This window comes from Musa acuminata, chromosome BXJ2-4, assembly GCF_036884655.1.
Source record: "Musa acuminata AAA Group cultivar baxijiao chromosome BXJ2-4, Cavendish_Baxijiao_AAA, whole genome shotgun sequence".
NCBI classification, from domain to species: Eukaryota; Viridiplantae; Streptophyta; class Magnoliopsida; order Zingiberales; family Musaceae; genus Musa; species Musa acuminata.
The window spans coordinates 3,757,978-3,777,500 of record NC_088341.1 but is presented as its reverse complement, the minus strand read 5'-3'; the positions used below and the strand labels follow the sequence as shown (position 1 = coordinate 3,777,500).

Here is a 19,523-nt window from a genome sequence, read left to right as displayed (position 1 = left end):
GCAAGGTCGATCTCTTTCCCCGAATCAGATCGAATCAAGACGCGAGATCAGAATCCCAGTTCCCCTTCGTGCGCAAGACAATCTTGCCACTGTTCCTCACCAGCACAATCTTCCCGTCGGCTCCAACCCAAATTCCACCAAGTCAGCCCAAAAGCAATCGCCCCTAAAGAATCACCCCAAATCCGACGCGTCAGAGAGGGATCCGTCACAAAAGAAACCCTCCTTTCTGACCGGAATCGCCTCCGAAACGCCTCAGATCTGGGAATGCGTTGGCTCTTCCGAGGATCGAAGAGGAGGAGGAGGAGGATCGCCCTTGGCCTCAGTCGGCAGATCGGGCCGATGTCTCCCTCTCCGAGGCTTTACCGCTTCAGTCCAAAGACCAAATGCCAGAGAGGGTCATTTAGGAAAGGCGATGGTGAAATTTTGGCATCGGCGGAAGGGCAAAAAGGGAATTGGAACTTTTTCCAACCCTTTTTTTTGGCTTAATCATGGATTAATTATCTCCACAATAAATTCGAATTGGACCAGACTGGATCTTATCAGACCATCGAGCAGTACACGTGTGTGATGACAGCAACTTCCCATCCACCAATTTCAAGTACACATGTGATACGATGATAACGTTGCATTGGTCAATGTCATCACACGTGTGTATGACATGGACGGTCTGTTTGGCGCTGAGGAAGAAACATGTTTGGATTACCTAAATAAAATAAAGATCACATCATGATTACAAAATATGTATAGTTAGTTTATTTGTAATACGTAGAAAGTCGACATTTCTTTTCCTTGTGTTTTGTGGTTACTGATTTGTTGCTGAACTATGTTGAATGTGTTGATCGGTTGTTTGACATTTTGAATTTCCTATTTTGTTTATTATTTTTTTATTTTTATTATATAAGATATATGATGAAAATGAGATTTGAGCTTAGAACTATGATAAAGTATATCTCTTTATTTTTATATCTCTTTATATGATATAAATGAATGATTCTTATGAAAATCTCTAATATCCATTCTTTTTAGCATGAAAGTAAACTCTAAGACGATTATAATTCCACATTTATAAAGATAGCATTTGATTATCATGATTCTTAGCTATCACATTTATAAAGATAGCATTTATTTTTATTTTATATTATTTTATATTTTTTTAATAATAAATGGTGTATCCAAGACTCCCACTAATGGAGGAGGTTAACATACATAACTTTACATCTAAATATAAATTAATTTAACATTATATTTTATCGATACTTTAATATTAATATTTTTAAAAAAATTATTTTTTTTATTTTTTTATTAATTAAATATTATTATTTAGCGTGATTTATCGTTAACTTATAAATATAATAATACTATACGGTATCAATCTATATTTATAGCAAGAAATTTTTATTTAAAAATATCATTTATTTTTTTTAATTTTATCAAGAAAATCTCTATTAATGAGATTTTACGAGATGATATTTTCATAATTTTTTAATAAAATACTCTCACTGAAATCATAAAAAAATGATGATTATCCTTTTGACTTAATTTTTTTAATTGAATCAATTATTTTTAGATGAACCAGACCAAATCGAGTTACACTCAAGTTATACTCAGATTATATTTGAGTTATACTCGAATCACATATTTAAAATAAAAATATATTATTTTTTTAAATTTAATCATAATTTTAAATTTATATAAATAAAAAATAATAATACTAAACATATTAGCATCTCACTCAACAATTTTAGAAAAGATTGGATAAGATTCAAAGAGTAATACTCATCAAGTTATACTCGAGTTACACTCGGGTTATATTCGATCACGTATTTAATCAAAATATTTTATTTTTAAAAATTAATCTTGATAATTTTATATGAAAAGACTTTATGACATTTCAATGAGTTACACTCCATTATCGAAACAACCCAAAAGTATTAAAAATAATATTAAATATTTCATAGTCATATTTTGTAGTTGTCGAGAAATTTAGATAAATTTGATTAAAAATACCTTATTTATACTCTCATATTCAATAAAATTCGATCCAATCCATTCGGAATAAAAAAATATTATCAATTTTGTTTTAAAAAAAATATTTTTGGTAAAAACGAAATATTTTTTAAAAAAATCGATAAATTATCCATCTATTTTTAAAAATATTTTTATCATTTTATCAAATACGACAGAGAGAGAAATGAAGGGTGGAAAAGTTTGTGGGAATCCGCTCGAGAAAAGTGAGCGACTCGATTAGAATCTTCAGATAAAATCACATATTCGAAAGCCTTATTTTTCTTTGGGCCATTATCACTTCAGCGGTCTCCTTAGGGCTTCCTCTTCTCCTTCTTCCTCCTGCGTGATCCTTTGCCTCCGACCTCGGTCCTACACCGCAGCGACCATGAAGACGATCACGCTCAAGAGCTCGGACGGTGAGGTGTTCGAGGTCGACGAGGCGGTAGCCATGGAGTCGCAGACCATCAAGCACATGATCGAGGATGACTGCGCCGAGAACGGCATCCCGCTTCCCAACGTTACCTCCAAGATCCTCGCCAAGGTGATCGAGTACTGCAAGAAGCACGTCGATGCTTCCGCCGCCGCCTCCTCCAAGTCCCCCGACGACGCCTCCAAGCTCGCCGACGACGAGCTCAAGTCCTGGGACGCCGAGTTTGTGAAGGTCGATCAGGCCACCCTCTTCGATCTCATCCTGGTGAGATCTTTGATTCTTTCCCCCTTTTGTTATTGTCATTTTCGTTGGTTGTGTTCTACTGATGGATTCGGTTTGGTCTATATGTATACACGTTTAATTGACGATCGACGATCGACGATCTTGGAGATACTTACTACTCGTTATGCTATTCATTTTGTTTTAGTTTGTTCTGGCTGCAGGAGAGATTATTTATGGCTGACAATAAATGTAGGATAAGTCTAATGTGTTTGTTCGCATGGAAATGCGTTGATTTTGAAGAAGATTATCATTATCAGTTTTTTCCTGACAAATTAACGAGATTTGATATAAATATATAATGAATAATAGTGTAGTCGGGAAATTAATTTGGTTGTGTATTCATGAAGTACCAGCATATTTGGGTCATTTATTGTGTTTACAATGGCGTCTATTGATGTTGAGTTTTATTTAATGGTTTTCCACTTATGGTCCCATGCTGCCTTAGGTTTCCATTTTTCTGCTATTTTAGTGTCATTATTATTCTTTTTTCCCAATGAAAGTTGCAAAGTCATATTTTTTTATCCTACTTCTTGTTGGAAAGATGTCCTAGAAGGTTCTATAATTTGTCGGTAGCTCAAATGCAATATTGGAATTATTTCTTGACAATATATTTACAGTGAAATTAAAGACTGATGATTAGCTTTTTTGGGGGAGAGAAGACTAATGCAGAGCTTCTTGTTTTGCCAACATTGTTTCATGTTTAGTCTGCTTGGATGGGAAATCATTTAAGATTGTTGTGAATGACCAACTAAAGCACTTTTTCCCCCCCTTTTTTTTTGTGAAGTTAATATGACTGGACTTCTGACTATGTTTATATTTGAATCTTTGTTTTCTTTTCCTTTCTCGATGTGATTAGCTTGACTATTATTCATAGATCAATTAGTAGATTACTAGTCATTGGTGGATTGTTAGATGGTTGACAGGGCATCAACTATTGGAGTTTGTGCACCTGTAACTTGGCAATCGTTGAACCAGCAATCACTTGCCGTTGGTAGATTGTGAACCAGTAAATAACAGCGTATTAACGTTGATTATTAGAAGTTTTTGGTTGACTACAGATTGCAAATCTATTATTAGCAATATTCAGTAATGAAGCTCAAAAGGATCATGGATCTATAGACCTCAAGATCGATGACTGATTGCTAGTCGTTAGGTGATCATTGGTACTTCATTGTCCATTTAAAAGTTCTTACCCAAGCAATTGCTTGAGTACTTGAGGCCTGGACAGCCACCTAGGCCCACAAGCTCACCCTTAAGAATCATTTGTTACAAAATTACAAATAATTATCAGTTAAGGTATTGGAATTTGGCTGAGGGGCGGCTCTTGGTGCTCCAATAAGGTTGCTTTATTGTGACTTGGATGACATAGTTTCAAACCATAGAAATAAAACTCTTCACATAAGGTTAAGGCCACACATATTAACTTTCCCCAATCCCCACATTATCCAGAGACTTGTGCATTGGACTATCCTCTGGCTCAAAGAACATGAAAGTGATGAAACTATGAAAGGCATGAGAATATCTGTAGTTTTGAGAATGCTTCATTTTCACAGTCTTTTGTGACAAGTAAAAACAGTTTTACTATATCTCAGTGAACAGATAAACAATATCTGGGCTTGTCAGATCTTGTTGTCATGCATGTCTTTTAGTAACGATGAATGACATCCATCTTGATTGTATAATATGCTTTTATTGTTCTTCCTTTCTAGTTAGGTTTGTATCTTATTTTTTGTATATTCCAACAAGAAAAGCCAATATGCAACAATGAATAAGAACTCCGTCTTGTATAACCTTAATGGAAAAGTTATTGCAAGAGTAGTACATATGATATATCATGTGTCTATTGGGAACTTATGGATTACTAATCTGCACATGAATTTTTTATACATATGTATAAATGTATATTATGTTTAGGCATTTTTCTTGATGTTTTAGAAAACCATCCCAATATGTGGGTGGTGGCACCACATAACATGTGTGTGGTATATGAAAGCATATGAAACACCGGGTGCAGTTCAACTAAAATATTTAAATAATATCACGAGGATAAATATAAGTATATGATCAAGCATATTAATAGGTAAATATATGCTAAGACCAAAATAATAATGTATATGATGTCATTATGCTCTTTAGGAACTTGTTGAATTGCTTGTTGAATTGCTAAGTTATAAGAAGTGATCAAATGTCTACGTGATAATGTCATATTATCATGGATCATATATAAGATTTGAAACAATATCAACAAAAAGAAAATGTGAACCACATATGTGATTACATTTTCATACTTACGTAATTCACATATGCATGATAGACTTCGCATATAAAATAACATTGCTCGTTATGGCCACACAGCCTAATGCAGGTAGGTCATATGATCACATATGCATACGTGACTCTATGTATAGCCACATAGACCTCATTTAGAACAAAACTTTGTCCTAGATGTTTGCCTACATGCTTATACCTTTTGCCTACACCTTTTACGAGATTGCTGTCTCTAATTGCCAATGCATTTTAGCAACCTTGCTTAGGGTCTTTTAAAATTATTTTGTAAATGCAACTGATGCCAAACCTTGTTCTTTTGTGTATATGTTGTGTCTACTTGATACCAACATTTGTTGACTCTTGTACCATCAGTACATAGTTTACGCTAATGTATTATATAGGTGTAGTATGTAATGATCTTCATAAGTCTTCTAGTGCTTTTGAGTATGAATTGTCTTCTTAAGCTTCACGAAAATGGCCTAAGTATGTCTAGCGATAAGGCTATGTACATTGAGCCTCCATAAATCTCACATAAGCTGGAGCTCCATGCAATAAGCTGTCCATTCCATATAGATTGTGTTTGAAATGGTCAGTCTGCTTTTTGTAAGCTCGTATATCATGATCATAAGTTGCCTATGTTATATAACATAGATAATTACAATAACATATGAAGATAAATATACTTGATGGCCTTGCCCATATCATGTGCTATTCTACTTGTTAAGATTTACTCCAGGTATGATCATACAACCTCTGATCTAAGCCTTTGGAGTCCTAATCAGATAAGAAAATGTTGTTTGTTGATTGCCTGGACTTATTTATGCCTCTAGCACTAAGCCACACCTACTTTTAGGATATCTTATTCTCTGAGCTGACTACCTCCTGATGTTATTAGGGGTTAGTCTGCTCCATGAGTGCACAAAGGATAGTTTGGAATACCACGTTTGTGCATATTGTCAATTTCTAAGACGTCCTGAAGCCTTAAATGGATGTTATAAACATCCTGCATGTGTGCAATACACTTATAATGTGTCAATGGCATAAGAATCCTATTATGTTTTGAAGCAAACATATGCAAGGAAGTATCCAAGTGTGGTGTGCATGGACATTTCAAGCATTTTCAAGGGCCGGACCACTGGCCTACTTATCCAAGTGTGGTAGCCAAATGGGAATTATTTGCAATTGCTGTTGAAGTTCCTATCCAGATTGTGTTGCAAGCTTGCAGCGACTGAGAAATATGAGCCTTTCTGCATTCTTACATACACATCATTTTCTGCTTTCTTATGGTACAAATATCATGTATATGATTTTTGGCTTGTCCATGCACATTTTGGTCCACGTGGATTACTTCAAGCTTATATGATCGGAACCTTAAGGTTTCTTATTCTCATGCATTCTCTTTTGTAGTTGGATGTATCTATACCTGATGAAACTCAGTTTTCATGCTTATATATGCTTGGAACCTTAAGATTTCTAATTATCATGCATTCATTTTTGTAGTTGATGTACCCATACCAGATGAAACTCAGTTCTGGTTTCTTTTTCTCTCAATTGGAAAATTAAGCATCATTAAACTAAATGTTCAGTTTTATCCAAACAGATCACCTGCCAACAACTATCTTATCCCTGTATTTATAGTCACAATTTACCTTTTTGTCTTAATGATCTTGTGGTTCACTCAGGCTGCAAATTATCTAAACATAAAGGGCCTGCTGGATTTGACTTGCCAGACTGTGGCCGACATGATCAAGGGCAAGACCCCAGAGGAGATCCGCAAAACCTTCAACATCAAGAACGACTTCACGCCTGAGGAAGAGGAAGAGGTTCGGAGGGAGAATCAATGGGCTTTCGAGTGATGGCTTATTGCAGTCCTTCAGACATCTTAATCTTCTTTTATTCCCATGTGGTGGTGGATCTATTAGGGTTAGTTTTGGACTTGGCTAATAACCTTGTGGTTGATGTCCGACTTTTATGTGTTGTATGTAAGATTGGAAACCGAATGATCACCCAAAGACACTGGCTTTTCACTCTCGGCAACCTTGTGTTTCTCTAGAAAATTGGTTATTTCGTTGCTTGTGGCGAGCGTGAGACGTGCTAAAAGACCCCAGTTATATATATATGAGGCTTCTCCGTTGCGTCTGCTATTAGAAACAAGCGATTGAATTGCGGCAGCAGCTGTGGCAGATGTATCCAGAGATTGATTTGGAAGGGTCCCCGTGTCAATTTCTGTTCGAGTTGTGTAGTATCCCTTCATGATTCCTCTTATCGGTCTATGGTCTATATCATCGGTCGTCGATGTATCGCGATCAACTATCAGTATGATATATATCGAATAATACAATTCATGATATATATCAGTATTATCCGTTTATGATTCCTCGTATCAATTTAGAGGGACAAGTTGCTGAACCTAACTTGGATTCCTTTACATTCTGGTGGACTTGTCTGCCATTTTATACGAGGATTGCCGCGTGGTACACTGGAGGTTTCCCAGATTCGGAGCTACAACGCTGTGGATCAGCTGAGATAGTGTGTGTAAACGAGTTGTATGTTGCGTGTTCGCATGAGCGTCGACGCACGTCAATGTGTGTGTTTGCATTGATGTATGCATGTGCGTGTGCATGCAAACGTACACGCGTATGCATTTGCATGTGTGGGTACGTGTGTGCACGTATGCGTATGCGCACGTGTGTTCATGCGTGTACTTATGCGTGTGTTTACGTCGGTGCACGTGCATGCATGCACGGGTGCGTGTGAACACGTGCGTAAGTATATGCAAGCGTGTGGGTATTGAAGTCGTACAACCCATATTAATCAAACACGAACGCGCACTTGTCTCATGGTTTTACTTTTGATATTTTTTGTATTTAGTTTCTATATCTAAGAAATATAATTGATAGATCGGAAAAAGTTAGAAACTATGAATCTAGTCTCATGTTGTATCTTAAAATGTAATCCACTACATAAAACACCAAAAAGTTAAAAACTAAGATTCTAAGATTCTTTTTGGGCTTGGATTAAAGACGGTGTCTTGCATATCAAACAAAAATCTCTGAACATATAACATCAAAAGATATATATCGTTAAACTAGATCTAAGTATTTGATTTCAATCCTGACCTAAAGATTATTTTTGTATTTTAATACAGCATATTACAGATTTTTATGCTTTCAAGACTAACCACCATTGTATGATAGGCAACATATTAATGAAAGCAAAGAATCAGATAGCATCGATACCCAAAAAAAAAATGAAACTATAATGATAAATAAATACCATCTGATCATTTTCATGAGACTCTGTAAATAATATTTAGCTAAACAATATTAATATGCGAATGATGCGTGTGAACATCATGTACATCATTTAATGTAGTAATTTTTTCATCTTCAAAAAAAAAGATTTAACTGAACAATCAATTGTAGAAAGCAAAGCTTAAGCTTAGATTACTATTCTTGTGTAAGGAAAACTGATTCGAGCAAGATTTTCTCCACAACATGACAATAGATCATCCGAAGATACATGCACTAAAACTACAAATCACAAGAAAAGGAAGAAAAGAAAAAGGATCATTTTTCAGATATGCTTCCATGTGTTGCAACTGCTCTTGATATACACCAAACAGTAAAACCTTAAAACAATTTGAGAACTCATCTGATCACAAGATGAAGCATCCCTTCTGTGCTTTCTTCTTCTTTTTCTTTCGATTCGACGGCTGAAGTGCCACCTTAATAGCTGCGTCGAACACTGGCTTAATGTTCTGCACATCACAAATTTATATGAAAACTGAAATATATCCATCGGCAACACTATAAAGACTATAAAGAATAACAGCAGGGGAAATTATATACTTCTTGGGTCTTTGAACTGCACTCGATGTAGCAAGGAGCACCGATTTGCTTCCTCAGCTCCTCGCCCTTGATTAATAAGAGAATCATCATAAGCAGAACACAGTCCAAATGAGATTCTAATTAAAAGCCAAGATATTCACTCTTACTTGAGCGTTAGTAATGGAAGTCGAACCAGGGTGATCTATGAAAAACTGCTCATCATCCCGTAGATCTGTGAACAAAGCCACAACATATATTTCGTTGAAATAAGTAAATTATATAAAACTTTCACAAATTTAATTTAGGAATTAAACAAAGACCACTCATTAATGTGTATGGATAGGTCAGAGAGATCCTAAGCTAATCATTTTGTACCAAATCTATGGTCTAGCCTACATATAAGGAAATTTGCCGAATTGGCTGTCCAGGTAAAAAATGAGAAACTAAGTGAACCTGGTCTGCATATCCCGAGCTGCAATGAGCCGATCCTCATCCCATCATCTCAGGGAAACCAAGAAAAGAACAAATCATTATCCCATTATATTAAGTATGCTACAGGAATCAAGAACAAAAGAAAACCTCAATCCTTTTGAAAGAAAATCTTGTCTCCATACCAACATATCATTTGTAATATAGCCAAAATTTCATTGCAATCATCATTCGTCCGCAAAAGAAAGCCTTGCTTTAACATCTAATAACCCAAACCAGTCTAAGATGCAACACCAGTACTGTTATTTGTACTCTTTCAACTCAACTTCCTGATCATATTTTGTAACAGTAACACCAGTGGTCCATCAAATGCTTCTTCGAGATTCATGAAGCCATCATATATAACTCATTCAACTGCTCAATTTGTTTCCTATAACAATTTTTTCTGCAACTCATCATCCATTTCTTATTTCTGTATCTTTTGAGGAGCCTATCGCATCTTCAGATGCAATTAGATTACAACAGTTGTGTGCAGCAATGAAGGCTGAAATTGGAGCCTTAGAAAGTAATAATACTCACTCTCTACCATCTTTACCACAAGAAAATAAATCATTGAATGCAAATGGTTTCTTAACTAAAGCATCAGCATGATGGAAACATTAAACTTTACAAGGGTCATCTTGTAGTTAAAGGCAACACACTGGAAAGTCGTATCAAGTTCTTCACACCGGTTGCTAAATTAGTAATCGTTCGGTGTCTTTTGGCAGTTGCTTCAGTTTGAGGATTACCTTTATATCAACTTGATATCATTAATGCTTTCTTGCATGGTCCAGCTCATGAATAAGTTTACATATACGTTCCTTCAGGTTTTAGTTGAAAGGCAAACAAATAGTTTGCCATCTACATGGATTTGGTTTGCCACTTTCACCTTTGCTCTTAAGCGTGTTGATTCTGTCAACTCAAAAGCTGACTGCTTTCTATTTACAGGAGTCCATAATTTTAGCTATAATGTTAGTCATTTATGTAGTTATGACAAGAACTAATTCAGACTCTTTCCGGTGCCTTGGTATGTCAATTTCACCTTTGCCATTTAGTGTAATGACTGTCCAATCAGATGCACAAGAAATGAGAGTTAAACAGTATGGCTCTTTAAACAGAGAAATGTAGTTGACCAAAGGCACGTGTATGAGAAAGTATAAATACATATGCAATTTAGAAAATCAAAACAAGTTATGTTCAGTTAAGATTATTACCAAGCTTTGTTCCAACAAGAATTATAGGCACACCAGGTGCATAATGTCTTAATTCAGGAATCCACTGCAGAGTGATAAAGAAAAAACCGATTAAGATAAAATAGAGCAAACAATAAAGTGATGAAATAACAATAAGCATATATTCAAACAAGATAAAAAGGTAAACAATCACTTTCTTACCTTCTTAGATACATTCTCATAGCTTCCTTTACTTATAAGAGAGAATGCCAGAAGAAAAACATCTGCACCTCGGTAGCTCAAAGGTCTTAATCTATTGTAATCCTCCTGGCCTGTTCCACTAAAGTATGGTATTAGATTGGGGCTGCTAATAATTTAGACCAGAGCAAAGGCCAATGGAACACGAGAAAAGCAAAGAATGAAGAAAGAGGGTGCAACAAAGAAAAAGGTTAGAATTACCTGCAGTATCCCACAAGCCCAAGTTAACTGTGTTACCATCAACCACAACATTTGCACTGAAATTGTCAAAGACAGTTGGAATATAATCCTGTACCAGAAAAATAAAACAAATATAAGTAAAACAAGTTCCTTGTCACCCAAGATCGTATTACAATCACCGAAGGACCAGCTTGAATGAATTGTTGTACAAAGATACAATGAACATCACCACGGACCAGATTCATTGAAATATCAGCCTATTTTCATAAAATCTGAAATGCTAGATGAGGCTAAAAGTTTAACTTCTGGAGACTTGGAAGAAGGACCAAGTTTACTGGCTAAAAATTGGAATAAAGCCATCATTTTCTGCACATCACATACTATATCTTCGATAGACAGTGCACTGGTTTTTGAACTTAGGTAGCCTGAAGCGAGAAGCACTACGGATTTGGGCACAAGGTTGGATTTGAGAAAGCAGAAAGATTTGAAAACATATAAATAGGAGGTTTGTTTATACAGATGTGTGCTTGTGCATGTGCATACGTATATGTATGTGCATGTTTTTATGTATATACATTCCTTGTTTATGTATCTTCATCAAACACAAAAACCATAAATTACCATAGAGGAGAAGATACAAAAAGCACAAGCAATATTTTCAGGTTTTAAACATATCTGCCACTAAGAACATACAGAACATGACACTTAAACAATAACATTTTAAAGTACATATGTTCTTATAAAATCAATATCAGCTAACATATAACACCAAGTTAAATTTCCAAGTTAGGTACTTAAATGGATGTTAACGTTGAATAATAATTTAAATAAGGTAAGGTTGGAAATAATAATATATTTTGACCGATATTTCATAAAACTAAAACTAATTTTCTAACTTTTTCACACCGCAACGAAAAATGTGATGTTAAAAAGACATGAAAGAAAGTTCAAAAATGTTTTAACTAATCAAATTATCTAACCATGGTTAAGTTGATAATATAGAGAAAATCTAAAAGAACAGGATATATGACCAAATAATTTTTTAATGGCGGCATGTATGTATTTTTAAAAGAATGTGACAAAAAAATTAGTCTTTAGAGGTTCTTAGTAGCAAATATGCAAAACTTCAAATCGTACATTGTATATATTCTCTCATTTTATTTGCATTCAACAACTTACACACAAAGTAGAAAGGTTTTGAACTATTGCTTTACGAATGACGCAAGATTTTTACATAAAGTTAGATTACTTCCCCAATAAGCCCTTCCTAAGATCTAAAACGAAGAATTCCATAGATATATTGAAACTAATTAGGTGTGATAAAAAAGAGTTCCCCCCCTCCTAAACAAGCCTTTCTTGTAGTTAACGAACCAATTACAGTACAAGTCCAACGCTTTCTCAGATCAGCCAACCAAAACCACATAACCCAACATTGTAGATACAATTCAACTTACAGAATGAGCAGGAAAACAGAAAAAGGAAGCATTTTTCCATCTATATTCCCTAGAACAATCTGAAAAAGGTATCAATTCCTAACTGCGCTCTTCTCCATGGAAATGAAATAAGAAAGAATCCACAAATTTCATATGATTTTTATCTGTTTATCGCGCTTAGCACTTACCGTGGGGAAAGTATTGCTGGTGTACGAAATAAGCATGCAGGTCTTGCCGACGGCCCCGTCGCCCACCGTGACGCACTTTACAAAGCTCGACGCGCTCATCTCCCCCCACCTACCTGCTCACGCTTCGTTCCCTCGACCTCCTCCGCCGCCGCGGCCGCAGCTATTACAAGTCTGAAAAACCAAAACCAGAGAGGGAAGGCGGAACCCGCAAACCTCTCAGGGTCTCCATCATGAAGACAAGAGCAGGTAAGAGGAAAGAGATCTTTTTTTTTCTGATCTTTGGCTTCTCGTTTCCTCTTATCAGAGGGATGAAAGAAGTGCACGTTTGGGTTTGAACTGAGCGGGAAGGGCGGAAAAAGGAGGAAGATACGGCCGGTAGATGATGCGTTTGACGCGGTCGCGGAGAGAAGCAACCTCCCGATGACAGATACATCGACAGAGAGATGAAATGTCATTTCGTGTGAGAGAGAGAGAGAGGGTGAGAAGAGCAGAAATATCTCCGACAGCTAAGGTGATCAAGTGCAATTTCTACCCCTGTCACGTAACCCGACTTTCTACTCTCCATGTCATTGGTTCGGTTGTGGGCCCATATCGCTGAAGTGGAGGTCCATTGGAGAGGTTATTAGCTAAGATGAAACGCCTGCAATTTATTATAATACGATGCATGCCAGAATTAGATTGACCTAACATAATCCAAATCACACCTCTCTGGCTTCCGAATTCAGATTTAAATCCAAAAGCTTACATCTAATTCAATTTTACATAGTTATAAGATTATTTTTTTTACAAGATAAATGATAAAGAGGGAATTAGAATTCAAGTACGAGGCAGAAATATTCTTGCTTTCATGCGGTGAGTGCAGACCTAAAACCACGCCCTCACCTAAACGTGTTTGAAATGGCACAAGCACCACCATTCCCAAGTGCTGTGACCCAAACCTTGTGCATGGCAATTAAGGTTCAACTCGGCCTCCTTCCATGTGCTGTCAATGTTCATCATCTGAACTAACAATGTCGAGTTCAATCATGTTTTGTGATGCGTGATCAACTTTCCTCCTTTTGGTTTGTAGTTCATGTTGTATGGGTGCCTTGGACACCTTTTCCTTCGGTAAAGATGACCTAAAATAAAACTTGGCTCAGCGGGATGAAATGAATACATAAAAGGCGAGCAAGTTTATGATTCGAAAAGTATATTAGTTACCTCTTCTCCGGCCTACGCTCAGATTGATGATTGCGTACGGATGCTTTATTTGAATCTTTTGTCTCCTGAGCTACTAAATGCAAACAGATAGATTCAATAAATTAGCTTAAGGAGACATAAATGGAAGGACGATAATCTCGTACCTGTGACGTGTGTAAGAAACCTGATTCCCTGTGAGTGGCTAATGGTGGTCACCTTATCAGCTTTACTGGTCAGTAATAAAGAGAGGAACATATCAATGCACAAGTACATGCATAATTGCAAGAGTAATTTGGTTCAGATATGAGCATCTACAGATTTAATCTGGTTCCTGAGCTAAAAGAAGGTTCAACTTGAATCTCATCCATCAAACATACCAGGCTTGATCTCGAAATAATTGAAGAAACATGTTAAGGACCAAAAGAAACCAGAAGCAAAAGGTTAAATGCCAGCAAGTCCATCTTAACTCAAGTTAAGTTGGTGAGATAGAAAAGAAAAAAAAAGGAAGAAAGAAAAGGATTAGAAAGAAGAGGAACTTTAGAGATTATATTATTATTGTAACAAACTTCACCTTGAACTCATAATTGTAATGATTCAAAAAATATCATCAATGAGACCTTAAAAATTGATGCATTAGTCAATCTAAAGGAAATCACCTTGAACTCATAATATTGGTCATCTGTTCTGAAGACAATCTTCACAAATTTTTACAGTGCAACTTAATTATATATTATCCCATCTAAAATAAAACTTTTCTTGATTAGATGACTAATACTGAGTGCATCGTGAAGTAAAAGATTTTCTTACATATAAAACAAACTCTACAGTGAAAATTGTATTCTAGGACCGAAAACTTCCACCTACATGACCATTACCCTTTCTCTTAAGTTACACTAAAAAATTTAGAGGAAAAACAGCGGCTTGGATTCACAATTAGTTCAAAATTTATTCACTGAGGTGACTGCATTATTTAGTAGGAAAATAAATCATGAAGAACGGATGACATGATCATACAATCATTTGTACAAGACCATTACACATATTTCTTTTGTACCATAAGAGTTAACTTGAGAAAACTCCGGCAGCTGTAATTCAGATTTAGTTACAAATGTATTCTTCAATGAAAGGTGCAAATTTAGTAGGAAGAGAACTTGTGTGGTTATTACATGTTACATAGTCATACCAATTTTACAGAGTTGATAGTCTGAGGATCTATCAACAAATATTTTGTTTCAGATTTCAGCAAGAATATATTTTTATATAAACAAAACATCACATGCTTCTATGAGGAAGATAACCAAAGCAAAATACCAAATACCTCAAAGCTTTTCTGAGTCCATCAATAGACATCACTTTCACTGGCTGGAGTGGCTTTCTCGAGTTTGATCTCTCAGCTAAAGGATCAACCATATAAATTCCTTCTGCTTCACGCTTGAATGCAGTTTGTAAGTTCCTGTTTCCCGAAGATAAATGGAACATACAAACAGTTGACCAGTCAATAAGAATGTTGTAGAAAGTCAATGAACTGTAGAAAAAAGAACCTCAACTGACTGGCTTTAAGTATAAGATAGATGAGTCAGAAACATATTTAAAACAGTATAACAAAAAAAATATTACTTACCCACCCCTGAGCTCAGATCGCTTGGAAGTATACATCTGGGAAGCTTTCTGATAAAAAGAAAAATGAGGAAATAATAGCTTATTCAATTGTGTAATGAGTGAATTACATGAAATGAACTTGGTTGATCATTCTTACTGATGAGTGGAATTTACAGTATATTCCTTGACATCTGAAAAATAATAAAGCAAAAAAAAAGATGCAAAATCAAATGTGTATGGTTTGCCAATAATGTAAATAAGCAATTTATAGGAAATTAGCCAGGAAAGAAAATTTTACATTTCAGTGGTGAAAGAAAAGCAAAGACAGCAAAAAATATTTGGAAAACAAAATGATGACTCTTGCTAAAATAAGATTAGGCATGATACTAGCGATAGTGTTTAGTCCAGTTGCTATGCAGTACCTAGAATGTTACAGATGAGATAGAAGTGCTTAAAACAACCAAATTTTTTCCTTTGCCAAATTCAAAGGGATATAAGAACAAAGAAAAAACTGAAAAAGGAAAGAAGGATGAATGAGAAAGAAATCACAAGTGTTCATTTAACCTTTTAGAATATTCTCACCAAGAACTCTCTTACTTCTCTTTATGCCTCCATCTTCCTCAGAAATGTTCCAAAATTTAGATTAGTTTCTACAGACTGTTCTAGAAAGAAATTCAAAAGAATACTAAGAGATGCTGGAATTTACTTGCAGGTGCAGCTTAATGGACAACTTGATAGGAGAGGAATCTGTCCTTTTCACTGCTACAGCATGCAACATTTTTAAAATTTGACTATCTTTGCAGTGCTTGTCTTATTTGAATTAATTGGACCAGTATGTGGAAGAATTTAAATGCCGTAGAAGTTAATTTAGTATGCAGAATAGCTAATGTAAACAGTAAAACCTAAGAGTCACTGGTAAAGTATTGGAATGTGTATGGTCTATGTTAAACATGTGTGTGTTTAATGGCAGGGGATATGTTTATTTTTTTTAGCTCTATAGTATGTAGCAGAATTTGAATGTTATTACCTAAATGATTATATGCTTTAAATATTTTAATTATAGTATGATACTATAGGATATTATAACCCCCTAGTTCCTCCTGAAAGAATTTAGAATCGTTTTAAGCTCAATTTAGAATAGTTTTAACCCCAAGCAACTTCCAAATGATACCTTGCACCTAGAAGACTCCAACTTGATCAGATACGAAAGAAAATCTTAAAGGGAAAAATATTAGACTTAGAGGTCACATGTAAAGAGGTTTATGGCTAGAAGTCTAGAAGTGTTTCGAGTATCAAAAATGACCAAACTTTTCCTTCAAGATTGCTTTTTATGACAATGATTAGTTTCACATATGAATAAGAAGAAACCTATGGATTTCTTGGTAATGGATTTCCAGAGTAAATCAAAATGTAGGAAAACAAAAAATAAAAGTTTTCCAAATGACTAAATTTTCAATCAAAATTGCTAACAAGAATGCTTGTGTTTCAACATTGAAATGTTTTGAACAATTTGATCCACGATATTATAGAAAAGCCTCTCTTTTTTCCTAAATGTTTGTGTAGAGTAAAGACTTTCTGGTTAATAATGTTGACACTAGTATCATGCAAGTGGAAGTTTCTTGCTACCGAAGTGAGAAGCTTCATAGATGAGGTCATTTCATCTTAGTGGGCCAGGGGATACTAATGTAAACAAAGCTCAAGTTTCAATAATCAAGCTATAAAAATAACCAGAATGTCCTTGACCAAAAAATCCATGCACAATTGAACACATTTGATATCAACTCAACCTACTGGTAATCACATAAGAAGTGCATCCACAAATTTTCTCAGTATCATTTATCATGAACCCAGTGGCCTACCCTCTTAAAGATGTGTGCTAAAAGAATAGACAGGATACCATAGACCTAGTAATTAAAAGCAAGCAGCCTAAGATTTTTGTAAGTTAGGAATTTGAAAATTAAGTCTCTACTTGGTTTGGTGCAGAAATCTAAAATTAGTTTGTGATTGAATCTTCTCATAATATGGAACATGGAATCTCAAAATATTTTGTTATCGAGTCCTTGTGCTCAACCAAGCATCTCATGATCTTGTCTATTCTTTGTTTCCTATCATTCCAAATGTAATCCTCCAAACTGACAGTTCCTATGATTGAGCATAGGGTGTTTATAGTTACTTAGCAGGCATAGGTCCATAATCCATTATCACCTGAATATTGCTTGTCTTTACTATGATTATTTAGGTAGAAACTACTCATGCATGTCGCTCTTTGGAGAACAGCCATGACCATGACCCTATGGGTTAAGAAAATAATCATATTAACATTTTAGTGAGTTCAGCTAGTTTGTTAGTCAGTGGCCATGGGATGTTTGTATATATCTTAGGTTAAGTGATTATAATTTTTTACGACATTACAGTTGGATCTATAGTCGATTATGAACAAAATGGAGAAAAAAAACTATCAACCATTCATATTAAAATCTATAGTGTATCATGTTATAACAGACCAATTCAAGCAAAGTTGGTCAGCTTAGTGAAAGGATCGTCTCATGAAAAAGTGCAATTCGATTTCCCTCAGTGTTATCATGCCTCAAACAATTCAAAAGTAGTATTTAGCAGTGAAATCTGATCAGCATTGTGCTGGTTTCAACATTAAATAAATAAATTCCCAACTTCACCAAGCAGTTTAATCGCTGGAGAAAGACAATTGCAATTCCCACCATAATGCTAGGAAACTGTCAAAGGCCACAAGGTTTCCAAACATGGTTTGACCATCAAAGGAGACCAGGGTGAGAAAACGGCAAACATACTTGTTTATGACAATTGTGCAAGCCATCCCATCTTTTCTTTTGCCTTTGCAGATGCCATAGTCGGCAGACGTCCCCATCTTGAGCATTTGACTGGCTGAATAAACACTCAGAGAAAACCCCTTCCCCTAATTAAATTCAACCAACATAAGCACAACATAGACATCATTCTTGATATATTCTTGAAGCTAAGAATACAGCACATACCCCAGCATCCTTCCTTACTCCAGCACTGAAAAGTGCAAATACCGTCCCTACGCGCTCCTTGCAGTTCATTTTGTATGCATCTCCGAACAAGAAAACAGACACATCTGTTTCATTCAAACACCCCATTTTCCATATGCAGTAGCTCTTCCCAGTTGAGCTCAATTTAGGAGCTCCGTTTTCGGTTAGGACACCAACCGTTGCCCAACATCCAGAGATAGTATCACCGGCAAGCAAATTCCTAACAAAGAACACAGTTTTAATGTTTAAGCACACAACGACACTTTTCTTTCCCTTTTTTCAGCCAAGCATTAAATCAAACAGCATACCTGATGGTAGGCATGCGAACGAAACGGACATCTGAGAAACGATTAGCAAGCTCAACAGAGGAAACCAATGAACTCCTGATGACCACAAAAAGAAACAATAAAGAATTCAGGCAAACAATCAGACCAAATAAGAGAACTGACGAGCATTCAACGTCGATTTTCGTTTATTTTCAACCTAATTCTGAGCCCTGAGAACTTCTCGACTTCGACTTCGACTTCGTCTGACCTCCTTGGCTTGGTCGATTTGTGGGGAGCCGCTTCGACCGTTACCGGATTATCATCCATGTAATCCTTGACAGCATCGCGGAACACCGACATGTTGGCCGGTCGAGAACTTCTCGGGGACCCGTCATCCGAAGTGTACCCTAGAACGTAAAGAATCAGATCAGAAGTTTTAGTATGAGGAGGAAGAATCGAAAGAGGAGGAGGAGGAGTCACCTGAGGGATGAGGAGGAGGAGGAGGAGGAGGACGGGACGAGGGGGAGGCGGGTGGGGTCTCCAGCACTCGCTCGTCTCGGAGGGAGAGGAGGAGGTCGAGGTCATCTCCATGGGCTGCCATTTTGCATCAGTTTCGGGCCTCGGAGAGGGAGCAATCGATCGAGGGAGGACTGGTGGCGACGAGGAATCGTAGGTGATGAGAACAAGCAAGCTGTACCGAGGGGGTTTGGAAACGAGGGAAATGGAGGGAGGTTCGAATATTTTGGCGGGAAAGTGTGACTGGCATCGTAGCAATAAGAAATAAGATAAAATAAAATGGAAATGGGGATTGTTCGTTTCCTATGTAATCGTCGTTTCCCATTGGATGGAGTAAGCTATGTCGTTGAGGTCTATTCATAGTAATTCTTTGTTTAAATTAAGATAATTATAAAATATTAATTTATAATAAAATTTT

At 36.0% G+C, this 19,523-nt stretch overlaps 4 protein-coding genes across 4 annotated transcripts in view; 1 reads left to right on the top strand and 3 right to left on the bottom strand.

Annotated features, from left to right (window-relative positions):
* LOC135609554 (probable protein phosphatase 2C 60) overlaps positions 1–386 on the bottom strand; it is a 9,026-nt gene extending 8,640 nt beyond the window's left edge. The window contains exon 1 of the mRNA XM_065102931.1: positions 1–386. This exon is cut by the window's left edge and continues 16 nt beyond it. The gene's annotated coding sequence lies outside the window, so the exon portion shown is untranslated.
* A 1,894-nt stretch (positions 387–2,280) lies between these two features.
* On the top strand, positions 2,281–7,024 carry LOC135609553 (SKP1-like protein 1). The gene is made up of 2 exons (XM_065102930.1): positions 2,281–2,701; positions 6,670–7,024. The coding sequence occupies exons 1-2, from the start codon at positions 2,393–2,395 to the stop codon at positions 6,841–6,843; spliced, it is 483 nt and encodes a 160-aa protein (XP_064959002.1). The 5' UTR covers positions 2,281–2,392; the 3' UTR covers positions 6,844–7,024.
* Positions 7,025–8,352: 1,328 nt separating this feature from the next.
* On the bottom strand, positions 8,353–12,947 carry LOC135609552 (rac-like GTP-binding protein 5). Its single transcript, XM_065102929.1, has 7 exons — positions 12,517–12,947; positions 10,917–11,004; positions 10,680–10,789; positions 10,500–10,563; positions 8,985–9,049; positions 8,839–8,904; positions 8,353–8,747 (listed from the first exon to the last, which is right to left on the bottom strand). Exons 1-7 carry the CDS (start codon positions 12,613–12,615, stop codon positions 8,646–8,648), a joined length of 594 nt encoding a protein of 197 aa, XP_064959001.1. The 5' UTR covers positions 12,616–12,947; the 3' UTR covers positions 8,353–8,645.
* A 267-nt stretch (positions 12,948–13,214) lies between these two features.
* On the bottom strand, positions 13,215–19,273 carry LOC135608914 (uncharacterized). Its single transcript, XM_065101974.1, has 11 exons — positions 19,070–19,273; positions 18,807–18,996; positions 18,632–18,706; positions 18,306–18,543; positions 18,102–18,226; positions 15,452–15,485; positions 15,317–15,363; positions 15,014–15,148; positions 13,860–13,924; positions 13,717–13,786; positions 13,215–13,634 (listed from the first exon to the last, which is right to left on the bottom strand). Exons 1-11 carry the CDS (start codon positions 19,188–19,190, stop codon positions 13,502–13,504), a joined length of 1,233 nt encoding a protein of 410 aa, XP_064958046.1. The 5' UTR covers positions 19,191–19,273; the 3' UTR covers positions 13,215–13,501.
* Positions 19,274–19,523: the final 250 nt, after the last annotated feature.